Source organism: Boleophthalmus pectinirostris, unplaced genomic scaffold (assembly GCF_026225935.1).
Source record: "Boleophthalmus pectinirostris isolate CB_2022bp ecotype Guang Dong unplaced genomic scaffold, ASM2622593v1 HiC_scaffold_12, whole genome shotgun sequence".
Taxonomy (NCBI): Eukaryota; Metazoa; Chordata; class Actinopteri; order Gobiiformes; family Gobiidae; genus Boleophthalmus; species Boleophthalmus pectinirostris.
Genome location: NW_026571018.1, coordinates 35693371 through 35710097, shown reverse-complemented (window position 1 = coordinate 35710097; position 16727 = coordinate 35693371). Strand labels below are relative to the sequence as shown.

General features: G+C 43.5%; 1 protein-coding gene across 7 annotated transcripts in view; it reads left to right on the top strand.

The window, feature by feature from the left end:
* tcf7 (transcription factor 7) overlaps positions 1–16727 on the top strand; it is a 139360-nt gene that overhangs the window by 96815 nt on the left and 25818 nt on the right. For 5 of the 7 annotated variants that reach the window (XM_055148339.1, XM_055148340.1, XM_055148343.1 and 2 more), the window contains exons 5-7: positions 3112–3196; positions 9297–9389; positions 15477–15596. In XM_055148339.1, coding sequence (XP_055004314.1) covers positions 3112–3196; positions 9297–9389; positions 15477–15596 — 298 coding nt within the window. The remainder of the gene's footprint in view (positions 1–3111; positions 3197–9296; positions 9390–15476; positions 15597–16727) is intronic. The other 2 variants (XM_055148341.1, XM_055148342.1) reach the window with 1 other exon arrangement.

The following is a 16727-nucleotide window of genomic DNA, read 5'->3' as shown; positions in this document are numbered from 1 at the left end:
TTCTGGTTTAGTCCCAGGTTTAGTCCTGTTTTTAGTCCTGGTTTTTAGACCTGGTTTAGACCTGGTTTAGTCCTGGTTTAGTCCTGGTTTTAGACCTGGTTTAGACCTGAGTTTAGTCCTGTTTTAGACCTGGTTTAGTTCCTGGTTTAGTCCTGGTTTAGACCTGGTTTAGACCTGGTTTAGACCTCCCATTTTTAGACCTGCTGATTTTAGAAGGTTGGTGGTTTGATTCCAGCTCTCAACATAAACATCACAGGTTGAGCATCAGATCCACTGACCCACAGGTTGACTGGTGTGATTCCAGCTCCCACAGATGAATGCTGCTGTTGTGTCCTTGGGCAAGACACTTAACCCACCTTGCCCGCAGTGTCTGCGTACACTGGTGTGTGAATGTGTGTGTGAAATGTGGTGTGTGAATGTGAATGTGTGTGTGAATGTGTGTGTGTGTGTGAATGTGTGTGTGAATGAATGTGTGTGTGGTGTGAATGTGTGTGTGAATGTGTGTGTGTGTGTGAATATGTGTGTGAATGGGTGAATGTGAATGTGTGTGTATGAATGTGTGTGTGTGAATGTGTGTGTGTGTGAATGTGTGTGTGAATGTGTGTGTGAATGTGTGTGTGAATGTGTGTATGAATGTGTGTGTTTGTGAATGTGTGTGTGATGTGTGTGTGTGTGAATGTGTGTGAATGTGTGTGAATGTGTGTGTGAATGTGTGTGTGTGAATGTGTGTGTGAATGGGTGAGTGAATGTGTGTGTGAATGTGTGTATGAATGTGTGTGTGAATGTGTGTGTGAATGTGTGTGTGAATGTGTGTGTGTGAATGTGTGTGTGAATGTGTGAATGTGTGTGTGTGAATGTGTGTATGAATGTGTGTGTGAATGTGTGAGTGAAAGTGTGTGTGAATGTGTGTATGTGTGTGTGTGTGTGTGAATGAATGTGTGTGAAAGTGTGTGTGAATGGGTGAGTGGTTGGTGTTGTAAAGTGCCTTGAAGGTGGAAAAGCGCTATAGAAAAATTGTGACCTTTTACCATGACCATTTTTTGATAGATATCGAATCGATATCGTGACCCATGTATTGAGATATTTATCGAAAACCATATCATTGCGTCCCTTGTTCTGATACAACTCCAGATCGTTGTAAAAACATTCAGGAAAGGTTCATTTCTGTTCTGTTCTGTCAGTGATCCTGCAAAAATGAATATCTAGTTTCAATATTTTTTTGTTTTGTTTCGATTAGTATCTGATTTTCGATACGTTTGACAGCTTAACGTCGCTCTTTTGTGGTTTGAAAATCGAGTAATGCAGACAAAAAGAATTGACAAAAAGACTGAAATATGAACTGACAAACTAATTACTCCTCTGTCTCCTCCCCCTCTCCCCTCTCCCTTTCTCTCTCCTCCTACATCTCTCTTCTCTCTTTCTCTTTTTTTTTTTTTTTTGAAATGTATTACTGTATTTCTAATGACCACTGATTTGCATGTTGTGTGTGTCTCTCTTTCTCTCTCACCCCGTCTATCCCTCTCTCCTTTCTCTCTCCTCCCTCACTCCTCTCTCCTCTCCTCTCCCTCTCTCTCTCCCTCCTCCTCCTCTCTCCTCCCACTCTCCTCCTCCTCTCTCTCTTCTCTCTCCTCTCTCTCTCTCTCTCTCATCTCTCCTCCTTCCCTCTCTCTCTCTCTCTCCTCCCTCCCTCTCTCTCTCTCTTGTTCCTCGCTCCTCCCCCTCCTATCTCCCTCATCTCTCCTCCCTCTTTCTCTCCTCCCACTCTCCTCCTCCCTCCCTCTCTTTTCTCTCTCTCATCTCTCTTCCCTCTCCTCCCTTGTCCCTCTCATCCCTCTCCTCTCCTCTCTCTCCTCTCCTCTCTCCTTTCTCTCTCCCCTCTTTCTCCTCTCTCTCCTCCCACTCTCCTCCTTCCCTCTCTCTTCTCTCTCCTCTCTCCTCCCTCTCTCTCCTCTCTCTCTCTCCTCTCTCTCTCTCTCTCCTCTCTCCTCCCTCTCCTCTCTCGTTCCTCGCTCCTCTCCTATCTCTCCTCATCTCTCCTCCCTCTTTCTCCCTCTCCACTCTCTGTCCTCTCTCCTCCCTCTCCTCCTCCTCTCTCCTCTCTCGTTCCTCGCTCCTCCCCTCCTATCTCCTCATCTCTCCTCCCTCTTTCTCTTCTCCCACTCTCTGTCTTCTCTCCTCCCCCTCCTCTCTCCTCCCACTCTCCTCCTCCTCTCCTCTCTTTTCTCTCTCTCATCTCTCTTCCTCTCCTCCCTTGTCCCTCTCACCCCTCTCCTCTCTCCTCCCTTCCTCTCTCCTTTCTCTCTCCTCCCTTTCTCCTCTCTCTCCTCCCACTCTCCTCCTTCCCTCTCTCCTCTCTCTCCTCTCTCCTCTCTCTCTCCTCCCACTCTCCTCCCTCCCTCTCTCCTCTCTCTCGTTTCACGCTCCTCCCCCTCCTATCTCCCTCATCTCTCCTCCCTCTTTCTCTCCTCCCACTCTCTGTCCTCTCTCCTCCCTCTCCTCCTCCCTCCCTCTCTTTTCTCTCTCTCATCTCTCTTCCCTCTCCTCCCTTGTCCCTCTCGTCCCTCTCCTCTCTCCTCCCTCCCTCTCTCCTTTCTCTCTCCTCCCTTTCTCCTCTCTCTCCTCCTCTCTCCCTCCTCCTCTCTTCTCTCTCCTCTCTCCTCCCTCTCTCCTCCCACTCTCCTCCCTCCCTCTCTCCTCTCTCGTTCCACGCTCCTCCCCCTCCTATCTCCCTCATCTCTCCTCCCTCTTTCTCTCCTCCCACTCTCTGTCCTCTCTCCTCCCCCTCCTCTCTCTCTCTCTCTCTCTCTCCTCCCACTCTCCTCCCTCCCTCTCTCTCCTCTCTCTCCTCTTTCCTCCCTCTCCCCTCTCGTCCCTCTCATCTCTCCTCTCTTCTCTCTTCTCTCTCCTCCCACTCTCCTCCTCCCTCCCTCTCTTTTCTCTCTCTCATCTCTCGTCCCTCTCCTCCCTTGTCCCTCTAGTCCCTCTCCTCTCTCCTCTCTCTTTCTCTCTCTTTCTCTTCCCTCTCTCTTCCTCTCTCCGTTTATTGCGTTGTTCTTGTTGCCTTGTGTGCGTCTGACACTCATGTTGTGTTGTGTTGTGTTGTTTTCTCAGGTGTGCACAGACAGAGCCAGGACCTGTCCGGGTATTACCCCCTCCCCCCGGGCGGAGTGGGCCAGATCACCCCCTCCATGGGCTGGTCAGTCACACACACACGCACACACACACACACACTGTACACACACACACACACACACACACCTGTACACACACACACACACACACACGAGGGAGGGGGAGAGTGAGAGACAAACAGCTGTTCTCAAACCCGTGAGTCAGTGTTTCTATGACGACCAAACTTGACCTGAAACGTCAAGGTGTTTTATGAGCGGCATCCTACAGGTCAGAGCTTCACTACATTTATTCATCTTTTATGGAATTGAACCCTCACCCTTGACATTTTCCACTGGGCTGAACAATTTGGGAAAAACATCTGTGATTTTTCTAATGATTATTAGGATGGTCCAAAGAATTTTCTTTTTAGATTCTCAAGATTAGAACCCTGCATTTGGTTCCATATCAGGCCAAAATATTTAGGTCCACATTTTTTGCAAATTAATAAATATTTAGAGGTTGCTCAAAACTCTTGAAAATTGCCTTGTTGGTCCTGTACTATAACATAGAAGCAAATAAATAAGGTATATTCGAATAATTTGTCATTTTATTCTGCAAACGTGAACTGAAACTTGCATAAAAATCATGTAGAAGTTGCTTAGAAAGTCCAGCTCCACTGTGTCTTTGTTGGCGTCACTAAAGATGAGCCCGTGTCTTTGACTCAGATCCTGTTTGTGATCTTCATTCTTTGTTTGGCTACAGTTAAAATCTTGAATAAGCTTCACCTCCTTTTAGTAACAACATCACTGACGACTTTCCTGGAATACACAGTTTGATCAGTCTTCTGAAAGTCTCATCATCAGGGGAACTGTTCAAAATGTTTTTGGCAGATCAAGAGCTTCACTTTGTGCGGGTGGAGACAAAATCACTGATCTGCTGTGATGACGTCATCGGTCGTGGCTCGGTTCGGTTGTGTGTGAGTGTGGAACATAGAAGCCACAGCAATCGTTCCTGAGCACAGCACGGTTCTAAAGTCCAAGTGTGAATATTCCCTTAAAAACAAATAAACAAAAAAACGCAATAGTTACTTTCCCTGATAACTAGTTACTTTTATAGTGGAGTAACTCATTTACTTTTTGGGAGAAGTAACCAGTAACTATAACTAATTGCTAATTAATTAATGTGCCCAACACTGCTGAAAACGCAAAATGAGTTAAATTTTCTGGAAACTTCGTGCAGCTTGAGCAACCTCTAAAACACAGGTGTCAAACATGCGGCCCGGGGGCCAGATCCGGCCCTCCAAGACCTTTAATCTGGCCCTCGGCTGATTTTCTACTAAAATATTTTAATTATATTTTTTATTAAAATCTTGTTAATTTTCTGTGGTGTTTATCACAGCAGCGTCTCTGTACGTGGCCCCTCCCACCAGAGCAGCACAAATGAAGACTTGTCTCTTTCCAAACGCTCTTAAAGGACGATCGTTTTGACTGTTGACCGTGACACCCTCATCAGAAAAATGTCCAACATGAGAAATGTGGAGCCGAGTGCAGGATTTTCTTAAAGTTTCAGGTTGTTCATAATATTACAATATTTTGTAAAAGAAAGAGTTCATCAATTAAAAAAGATTTATGTAATAGATTTGTGTTTCTCTGCACAAATATTTGAACTTATTGTTATTTTTGGGGTTTATATGACATGAGTTTTCTGATCCGGCCCCTTTGGGATCAAAGTTGGTTGGATACGGCCCCCGGACCAAAATGAGTTTGACACCCCTGCTCTAAAACATCTCCTTTTAATTCCTAAATCATCTTCTGGAGTTAAAACTTAATGCAGGTTCTGATCGAGGTTATCTGAAACTTTATTTTTGACCGTGCTTTGAGGGACCACACTAATGATTATGTTTTAATAATCGTGTTCTTTCAAACACGTCCACAAGAGCTGACCAAAAGACTAAAATGTGAAGTGACAATACAAGAATACCATTTTTTAGCATGTGTGTACAGATCTAAAGTGCAGGGTTGTATGGACTGTACGGCGGGCACACCCTTAAAGAGGAAGCTCCAAATGCCATCCAGATTTGCAAAGGGCACTAAACGTTTTAACGGGCCCTTCAGACGCATCATCTGTGCTTTTCAGTGTAATCTCTTTAGCTCAGATTATGTTGTCCTGGCCTCGTCAATGGGACTTCTTTGTTTAAAAAAGCGGTTGTTTTATTCCATCTGAAATGTCACGCAGTGGTTTTGATTTTGTCCCGCTTGAGCCACCATTGTTTGAGCTGAGCAGCCCCAGATGTGCAGGACCAGGGGGACTTTCGGCGCCTTTGTAAACAAGCACAACAAGAAGCAGAGGATTATGGGATGTCTGGCGGTGGGACGCACACTTTGGCGGTTTCGGGGGAGGCGGGGCGGGGGTCTAAACATGTTGCGTTGTTGAAATGTCGGAGATTGAGTTTAGACTTGGACCGAAGGCGTTGGCACAAGTTTGGAGAATACAGAAGATTTAATAAAACAAAAGTAAATAAAGTGTCATAAAAAGTAGACGATTTTGTGCCAAAGAAAGAAAACAGTCAGTTGTTTTGAGTAAAGATTGGACAATATGATAATGCTCGGTTCAGAATAATGGCTGGCGGAACCGAATGTGCACAACAAAAAGTGGAGTGTTAAAATCAACTCTCACAGAATCAATTTGAACATTTTCTCGGGGTTTATATGAGTCCAAACTGTTCTAGAGTTAATTTAACATGTTTGGAAATGTTAATTAAGTAACACTGGACCAAAGTTCCTTTTAAACCACAAAATATAGTAAGTTAAGTTATATTAACATTTTGAGAGTAAACAGATAACACTTTGTTGGGTTATCCCGATTTAGTTAAACAACACATAGAGGTGTTTTTTTTTGACACTTTATTTTAGTTAATTTAAGGTTAAATTATGTACAAAACTGGTTCAAACTGGTCTTCTCTCACAGGAGTTTGAAGTGGTGGATAGGAGATGTCAAATTAACACTAGGGGAAGTTGAATTAATTTTAGCCACATCAACTCTGGCAAATAACCCCAACTCAAACCCACATTTAACTTTCAGAGAGTTAAAACACAACACTTTTTCTGTTAAAAACAACTCTGAAATATTTTACCCTGAAAATTTTAACCCTCCAGTTTTTGCTGTGTAGTGCACTCAAATTTTCCCAGAATGCACCTTGAAAAGCGGTGTCCAGCACTGGTCACTAGAGCGATCCCACAATACACTGGGAGAGTAAAAAAACAACAACAGTGGACAGAGACAGAGTCTTAAAGGTTGTATAGAGGATTTTTTTAAGGAAAGAGAAATCCAGCAACAGTCCTTTTTTCAAATGTAGTGCATGCGTGACACCACCTTCCTCCTCCACAGGTCCCTCTAGAAATAATTTAGAGACCGACACCTCAGTTTTTAGACCCTTTATCTGCTTCAGTCACTGAAAGGAATCTCCAAGAATCACCTCAGTTTGTCTTCGCTCCTTTTCTCCTTCTCTTCTTCTTTCAGCGACCTCAAAAACTGACTTTCTTTTGCGGCGAACTGGTCGTGGATTCTCGTCCGACATCGCAACAAACTTTATGCGAACTGCGAGAGAGCCACAATTAGAAAAAGCCTCTAAGAACCGCTGCATAGTTACCTCAGAAACGCAGGGAGTTTGATTGACAACCTAACAGCCAATAGAAAATGAGGCAGCCTCGTTTTCTATTGGCTGATGTTTATCTGGCCTCAACACGTCCACACTTGATAGATTTTCTTTCTCTTTTTTTTTTTGGTCATCATAATTACAAGGCTGCTGCGTCTCTGTAATGGTATTTTAAACTTTCATTGACAATTTGAAACAAATAAAAAACTCCTCCATACAACCTTTAAACTGGACACAACACTTGAGTGAAGCAGACAGAAGCTCTGGTTTATCTCTGTACATTCTGATTCTGAATAAAACTCGTAAATAAAACGTTCTGGTGTAAAAGTGAGAGTTAAAAATCTGAACTGCCTCAAGTGAAGAGACGTCCAACTAGAGGCGTGAGTTTAAGGTTAGGGGTTTGGGTTAAGATTAGCCTTAAAGGTACATTGTGCAACTTTTCTGGTGGAGGGTCTGTCCCCTGATTGTCTCCATGGATGTCATTGTTCTGCCTGGAATGTTCCACAGTATGGCATTAAATAGCTCTACCTTACATTTATTCAACTGCAGGTGCTTTTATAGCCCCCAAAATATCATAGACTGTATATATAAATGTGGGTTTTTTTTTTAGGTACTTTTTATTATCCTTGTAGTGGGGCACATGGCATGCCCAGGGACCCAGCTCCATGATCTTGTTGCTAGGCTTGGTCCAGACCTTTGCTATGGTGCAGGTTTTGGGTTGATGGGGGAAACCAGAGTGTCTAGTGCAGGGGTGTCCAAACTTTTTTCATCAAGAGCCGTAGACTGATGCTCAATACAGTGAATAATTGAAATATGTGCATGATTAACACGTTAGAATGAGCCATCAGTCTTTATTCATGCTAAGATCCTTAAAAACACACACTAAATATTCAACATTGGCTTTATCAAGGTAGATTTTTAAAAAACTTGCAGTAAAAAATATGTTTTAATTGATGCAAGGTAATTTGGGCCAAATCACCTGGAAGTCTGAGGGCCAAGAAAAATGTGTCTGAGGGCCGCATTTGGCCCCCGGACCATAGTTTGGACATGCCTGGTCTAGAGGAAACCCATCCAGACACAGGGAGAACATGCAAACTCCACACACAGAAATGCTCGGGCAGCCCAGAGATCAGACCCAGAACCTTCTTGCCGTGAGGCGTGAGTGCTCAGCCACCTTCTCCCATTGACTTCCTTTAGAATATTGTGGCTCTTCTCTCTGTACCTGCTGCTCTGAGCCTCAACGTTTTGGTCTTAAATGTTCATATTAATCCACTGTACATGATCCTGGGGGTTTTATTTCACTATTTTATCCGTTAAAACATCCTATTCCTAATATCCAGCCAGGCTTCAAACTTGTCCCTGTAACCGTGAGCATCAGAGCTCCATTTGAGTTTCGCTGAACGCTGTGGGTGACGTCACACTCACATAGTCCACTTCTTTATACAGTCTATGAAAAATACCTAGATCAGGGGTGTCAAACTCATTTTGGTCCGGGGGCCGTATCCAACCGACTTTGATCCCAAAGGGGCCGGATCAAAAAACTTATGGCATATAAACCCCAAAAATAACAATACGTTCAAATATTTGTGTAGAGAAACGCAAATCTATTACAGAAATCGTTTTTAATTGATGAACTCTTTCTTTTACAAAATATTATAATATTATGAACAACCTGAAACTTAAAAAAAAAAAAAAGCAATTTCAACACAATGTTTTAACATTAACTTGGATGCAAATAGGAATAAGTCAATTTTTCTTGTAAAATCCTGCACTCGGCTCCACTTTTCTCATGTTGGACATTTTTCTGATGAGGGTGTCACGGTCAACAGTCAAAACGATCGTCCTTTAAGAGCGTTTGGAAAGAGACAAGTCTTCATTTGTGCTGCTCTGGTGGGAGGGGCCACGTACAGAGACGCTGCTGTGATAAACACCACAGAAAATTAACAATATTTTAATAGAAAATATAGTTAAAATATTTTAGTAGAAAATCAGCCGAGGGCCAGATTAAAGATCTTGGAGGGCCGGATCTGGCCCCCGGGCCGTATGTTTGACACCTGTGACCTAGATAGACCACCTCTCGCCTCTCCACAGATCTGACCTGTAACTTGGTCTGGTTTGGTCTAGATAAGAACATAGAAAGATTTAATGCCAAACTGTGAAACATTCCAGACGAAGCAATCGAACATCTCCATACAGAAAACCATGTGTCTCGCGCAATGGAGCTTTAAGGTTACGGTTTGGGTTCGGGGGCAATAGTCAAGAATTAAACCGTGATCCTTGCTTTCCTGGAGAAGGGGGGCACCACCTGATGACATCACAAGGTGGAGCAGAGGTTTTGAACAGATGTCAGCGTCCGTTTGCTCTTCTGTATTAAGACAATGAAACAGTTGCAGTTGTTTCTGTGGACAAAGTAAGACCAGACTCTGTGACACTCTGGTCGTCAACACTCACAAAAGGGTTAAAATACATTTTTGAAATCAAATCAAATCTGATGAAATGTGATTGAAGAGTTTTGTAAAAATGTCATTAGGCAGAGTCAGACCTCGGTGTATCCCTCGCTCTCCTCCTGCGGATTTAGACAAACCTACTCCTCCAACCTCCCCAGCTCCTCCAACTACACCAGGTAACACCAGGACCAGACCAGGACCAGAACCAGACCAGAACCAGACCAGGACCAGACCAGGACCAGACCAGACCAGGACCAGAACCAGACCAGGACCAGACCAGACCAAACCAGGACCAGACCAGGACCAGACCAGGACCAGACCAGGACCAGAACCAGACCAGACCAGGACCAGGAACCAGGACCAGACCAGACCAGGACCAGGACCAGGACCAGGACCAGACCAGGACCAGACCAGGACCAGACCAGACCAGGACTAACAGGACCAGGACCAGACCAGGACCAGACCAGGACTAAACCAGGACCAGACCAGACCAGACCAGGACCAGACCAGACCAGACCAGGACCAGACCAGGACCAGACCAGGACCAGACCAGGACCAGGACTAAACCAGGACCAGACCAGGACCAGACCAGGACTAAACCACCAGGACCAGACCAGACTAAACCAGGACCAGACCAGACCAGACCAGGACCAGACCAGACCAGGACCAGACCAGACCAGGACTAAACCAGGACCAGAACCAGACCAGGGACCAGACCAGGACCAGACCAGGACCAGAACCAGACCAGGACCAGACCAGGACCAGACCAGGACTAAACCAGGACTAAACCAGGACCAGACCAGGACTAAACCAGGACCAGGACCAGACCAGGACCACACCAGGACCAGACCAGGACCACACCAGGACTAAACCAGGACCAGACCAGGACCAGACCAGGACCAGACCAGGACCAGACCAGACCAGACCAGACCAGACCAGACCAGGACCAGGACCAGGACTAAACCAGGACCAGACCAGGACTAAACTAGGACCAGACCAGGACTAAACCAGGACCAGAACCAGACCAGGACCACACCAGGACTAAACCAGGACCAGACCAGGACTAAACCAGGACCAGACCAGGACTAAACCAGGACCAGAACCAGACCAGGACCAGACCAGACCAGGACTAAACCAGGACCAGACCAGGACTAAACCAGGACCAGACCAGGACCAGACCAGGACCAGACCAGGACCAGACCAGGACCAGGACCAGACCAGGACCAGACCAGGACTAAACCAGGACCAGACCAGGACCAGACCAGACCAGACCAGGACCAGAGCAGGACCAGACCAGACCAGACCAGGACCAGACCAGGACTAAACCAGGACCAGACCAGGACTAAACCAGGACCAGAACCAGACCAGGACTAAACCAGGACCAGAACCAGACCAGGACCAGACCAGGACTAAACCGGGACCAGACCAGGACCAGACCGGGACCAATACCAGACCAAGACTACACCAGGACCAGTCCGGGACTAAACTAGGACCAGACCAGGACCAGGACCAGACCAGGACTAAACCGGGACCAGACCAGGACCGGACCAGACCAGGACCAGACCAGGACTAAACCAGGACCAGACCAGGACCAGACCAGGACCAGACAAGACCAGGACCAGACCAGGACTACACCAGGACCAGACCAGGACCAGACCGGGACCAATACCAGACCAAGACTACACCAGGACCAGTCCGGGACTAAACCGGGACCACACCAGGACCACACCAGGACCAGGACCAGACCAGACCAGGACTAAACCAGGACCACACCAGGACTAGAACCAGGACCATGACCAGGACCAGGACTACACCAGGACCACACCAGCACCAGAACCAGATCCAGGACCAGGACCAGACCAAGACTACACCAGGACCAGACCCGGACCAGACCAGGACTAGACCAGGATCAGACCAGAACTAAACCAGGACTAGACCAGGACCGAACCAGGACTAGACCAGGACTACACCAGGACTACATCAGGACTAGACCAGGACTAAACCCGGACTAAAGCAGGATTAGACCAGGATTAAGCCAGAACTAAACCAGGTCTGAACCAGGACTAAACCAGGACTTGACCAGGACTAGATGAGAACTAAACCAGGACTAGACCAGGACTAAACCAGGACTGAACCAAGACTACACCAGAATTAAACCAGGAGTAGACCAGGATTTAAAAGGGAACTAACATGAACACGGGACATAACTTGGGACTAAACCTGGACCAGAACTGTAACTTAACTTATACTAAACCAGGGACTAAACCAGGACTAAAAGAGGACTAAACCTGGACTAACCCGAGCCGAGCCGAGCTACTGCAGCCAAGTGTAAAGCCGCCTGCTTCAGTCCCTCCTCAAATTAAAATGACTTGGATTCAAAACATGAACCTTGAACCTTAACCACGAATTAAATACAGAAAATCAAAATATAAAATCATACACTGAAACAAAAGAAGTCAAATTTGATTATTCAAGTCATTTTAAGTCAAAATTTCCACTTTCAAACGCGATGAGTGGGTTTTAAACAGGATGTCATGTCTTCAACGCTGCTGCAAAACAAAATGTGCAACAAGAACCCGAGTATTGACCAGAGGACTTCACTTCACTCAGATGTTTGGAAAAGTGAAAAGTACACGTTAGAACTCTGCTATAGATGCTGCTGAGTGGAAAAGTTTTCTGAAAATGGGGGAAAATTCGGCGTTTTGTGTCAGAGCTTTGCGTGTTTCTTTGTCTTCTGCTGTTTCGTGCTTCGCTTTAAACGTGCATTCTCCAAAACACATGACCGGTCTAATGTTTGGACACGCATTTTCATTTATGTTTCTTCTTTATATCCGTGATTATTTACACTGTTGATTCCCACTGACGATATCAAAACTATGAATGACACATGTGGATTCAGCGATAAAAATAAACTCAAAATAGCTCCAAAGTTGTTTAAGGTTTCTAAAAACAGTATTTAACCTTTGCTTTGATCACTGCTTGGCATTTTTTGGCGTTTCTTGATCCTGGCTGTGAAGTGAAAACCGTTTCAGGAGACTTCGTCAAGGAGTTCATGAAGCGAAGGCCGAGGGTTTGCCGCTGTCGATAAAGCAAAGGGTGAATACTCTGAGGATTTTAGGGTCTGTTTACATAACACCGCAACAAAATATTTTATCGGAAGTCGCTTTCGTTTAGACGGTGAGGGCGTTTTTGGGGTTTAAAAACGCAAAAATCTGAAACTACACCCCAGATTGGAAAAGTTGAATACGCTCCACCATAGAGTTTCCGTTCTGCACTGCCCAAGACGCAAAACTCTGGTCAGGTTTACGTCACATACATAACAGAAATCTGGCATGTATACCCAATCCAATTCTACACACTTTTGCGTCACCGTATATTTGCAGATTTCATCCGCAAAAAACACTACTAAACGTGGAATAAAAAGTGAAGATGTGACGTCTTCTGTTCAAACTGTCATCATATAAACTTAGCTTCAGTATAAAAAAAAAAAAACAATCAAAAAAACATATTTTTTTTCTTTGCTACATAATTCTATATATCATGCGTCATATTGATACTTTGCATATTCACGCTGGGGGAGTTACCATGGAGACACAACGCACACATAAGCAAACACTGTCAAAAAATATTTCAGAACTAGGAAACACACACACACAAAAACAAAACAAAACAGGAGCCTGCGATCAGTGCGAGCGTTCATGGTCCTGTTTAAGAGTTTGATTTTCTGATTTTCCACAAAAAGGTGAGAGTGACAAACTGAAAAACTGCTGGGTAATACTGTCTAGCTTTTGACTGTAATTTTTTTTACGTGTGAGAGTCTTGTTTAACCGCGCAAATCATCTCACCTGTTGTAATTCCACAAGTCTGGTCAGATTATATCAAAATATTACTCAGATTAAAGTCTAATAAAGCCTCAGACAGAGCAGTGCCTACGTTTAGCATCACACCCCCAGTGAATATTGATGCCATCAGCTGTAAGTTATCAATATTTAATATCTTCAGTGGGAAAATAAACTGTAGGAAGCAATGAGTATGAAGAAAATAAACATTGAGAAGGTGTGTTCAAACTTTGGACTGGTCGTGTCTGTTTTTATCTGTGGTACTTTTTTAAAGAATTAGTACTTATTAAAACAGTTTATCACACATTTTATTCACATTTTAGTGCTGCTTTTAAAAGTAATAATACTCTTAGTACAGTTTGAGAAACGCTCGGGCTCCGTCTGTATGAGTAGGGCTCCATCTCCTGGCGACAACGTGCATTTCAACACAATAAAGGATCCTCGACATTTTGTTAATCCTGGTTAAGAGGCAGTGTTGGGAAGGTGACTTTTAAAATGTATTCCCCTACAAATTACAGATTACTTACCCCAAAATGTAGTTTGTAACGTAATCCATTAAGTTACTTAAAGTGAGTAACGTAATCCGAATACTTTGGATTACTTGATATTGTCATGGTTTTTAAAACAACCACATTCTGAAAATTCTTGTTTGTTTTCTTCAAATTGTCTGTTGAGCCCAAGTCTTCATGAACAGGTAATTTTTTGCTGTAGAGAAGCAAAGACTAGGATATCTGAACATAAGTTGTTTTATCCGCTAAAAGAAAATAAAAAGTCCAGTCTTTCCTTAACCATATTAAAATATTGATAGAGAAATGCTTTTTATATTTGAAATCACTGCTGCCTTCAATTATGTCCACCCTAATGTTAGGTGTCATAATGTTTATTTAAAAAAATTATAAATAAATCACTTTCAGTACAAACAGAAAGGCGCCAGCCCAGTATAAATCTGTAATATTTGATGTTTTTTACTCAAAATGATGCAGAATCTGATTCTTAACAACGACAATTACTAACGACCTCATCCATTGTGTGACTGACGCCACCAACGTTAACAAGACATTTACGTGGCTCTTACTGCCACGCGATTGAAAAAAAACAAAAAAACTAACTAAATTCCAGCTCACACAGATGAATACCGTTGTTGTGTCCTTGGGCAAAACACTTCACCCACCTTTCACTTGGTGTCTGCGTACACTGGTGTATGAACGTGTGTGTGAATGGGTGAAAAAGTGCAGTATAAATGTGTGATTATTTACCATTTTGTTAATTCTCTAACTTTTCTAACCCTTTAAAGTTCATAACCCTGAGTCAGTCTTAACAAACAGTGAAATCTTTACTACTTTATCATGGCAGAAATGAATGTCGTTATTAAAAAGTATCACGATGTTGTGTTGCTTTTGCTCCATGTGCTTTGGCTAAATGCTTTTGTGTGTTTGAAATTGTATTGTGTACACTCCCAGTCGACTGGACACACCTCCTCATCAATGTAATACTTCACACTGTAGATACAAACTGAAAACATCTAATTTAATCTACACTACTGGTCAAAAGTTTTAGAACACCCTCATTTTTCCGGTTATTTATTGATAATTTGCTCAAAACTTTCAAATTGAAAATAAATATAGGCTACAGATATGAACGTTAGAGCAGTTTTGTGATTTATGAAACATTAAATGAAAAAAATATACTTTGAACATGAAAGTAAATGCATCAATAAAAACATAAATGTATCCAAAATAAATTATATATCTTATGAAACAATATATCTTATGAAACATTGCATCAGGTTTGTGAAGTTGTAGTAGAGCTGCTCAAATATGGAAAAAAATCATTTTCACAATTATTTTGGTCAATCAGGATTATTCAGACCATTATTTTTTAGTTGCATGATGCATTTATTTAGTATTTTTCTCTCAAAAAACCCAAAACAAAACACTTTGTTATTGATAACTTAATCAAAACTTTCAAATTGAAAATAAATATAGGCTACAAATATGAACCTTAGAGCAGTTTTGCGATGTATGAAACATAAAATGAATCAAACATACTTTGAATATGAAAAACATAAATGCATCCAAAATAAATTATATATCCAGCTGTTCTATAATCTCTACACTACCGGTCAAAAGTTTTAGAACACCTACATTTTTTTCCAGTTATTTATTGTAATTCATGTCATGCAAGTCCAATGAAGAGCTTGAAATGGTACAAGAAAATAAGAAATAACGGAAAATAGCGTAATATGAACCTTTTTAAACCGGTTTTGAGATGATTTATTTTTTGTTCTTTCATAGTTTTGAAGTCTTCAGTGAGAATCATTCGAGCAGTATTTAAAAGTGTGTCCAGTCACGTGGCTGGGAGTGTGCGTAACGTCATGTAACATATCGTGTACTTATGTGTATTTATGTTTGTGTTGTGTTGCAGGTTTCCACACTCCCTGATGCTCGGGCCCTCGGGGATGCACCCCACAGGGATCCCCCACCCCGCTATAGTGCCCCCTACAGGCAAACAGGAGCACGACCCCTACGACCGCGCCATGTACACGTAAGACAACCTCGTGTAGTCCTGGTTTAGTCCTGGTTTAGTCCTGGTTTAGTCCTGGTTAGTCCTGGTTAGTCCTGGTTAGTCCTGGTGTAGTCCTGGTGTAGTCCTGGTTTAGTCCTGGGTTAGTCCTGGTTTAGTCCTTGGTTAGTTCTGGTGTAGCCCTGGTTTAATCCTGGTATAATCTGGGTTTAATCCCTGTTTTAGTCCTGGTTTGGTTCTGATTTAGTCCTGGATTAGTCCTGGGTTAGTCCTGGGTTAGTCATGGGTTAGTCCTAGTCCTGGGTTAGTCCTGGGTTAGTCCTGGATTAGTCCTGGGTTAGTCCTGGATTAGTCCTGGGTTAGTCCTGGATTAGTCCTAGTCCTGGTTAGTCCTGGTTTAGTCCTGGGTTAGTCCTGGATTAGTCCTGGGTTAGTCCTAGTCCTGGTTTAGTCCTGGTTTAGTCCTGGGCTAGTCCTGGGTTAGCCCTGGATTAGTATTGAGTTAGTCCTGGGTTAGTCCTGAGTTAGTTTTGGGTTAGTCCTGGATTAGTCCTGGTTTAGTCCTAGTCCTGGGTTAGTCCTGGATTAGTCCTGGGTTAGTCCTAGTCCTGGTTTAGTCCTGGATTAGTCCTGGGTTAGTCCTAGTCCTGGTTTAGTCCTGGGCTAGTCCTGGGTTAGCCCTGGATTAGTATTGAGTTAGTCCTGGGTTAGTCCTGAGTCAGTTTTGGGTTAGTCCTGGATTAGTATTGAGTTAGTCCTGGGTTAGTCCTGAGTTAGTTTTGGGTTAGTTCTGGATTAGTCCTGGGCTAGTCCTGGGTTAGCCCTGGATTAGTATTGAGTTAGTCCTGAGTTAGTCTTGGGTTAGTTCTAGATTAGTCCTGGGTTAGTCCTGGGTTAGTCCTGGATTAGTCCTGATTTAGTAAAGAAAAAGATGCATGGTTAGTGTGAGTGGGCTTGCTTCTCCACAAACCTGACTCATATTTGGCCTGGTGGAGAACCTCCTCCTGGTTGTTTCCATGGAAATGTTTTTCCTTTGGACAATCTTCCACAGTATGGCATTAAACATCTGTGGAGAATGTTCTGAAGTATGGTTTTAACTTTCTAATTCCATGGATCATACAGGCGTCATGCCACCTCCAGAAGGTTCCTCAG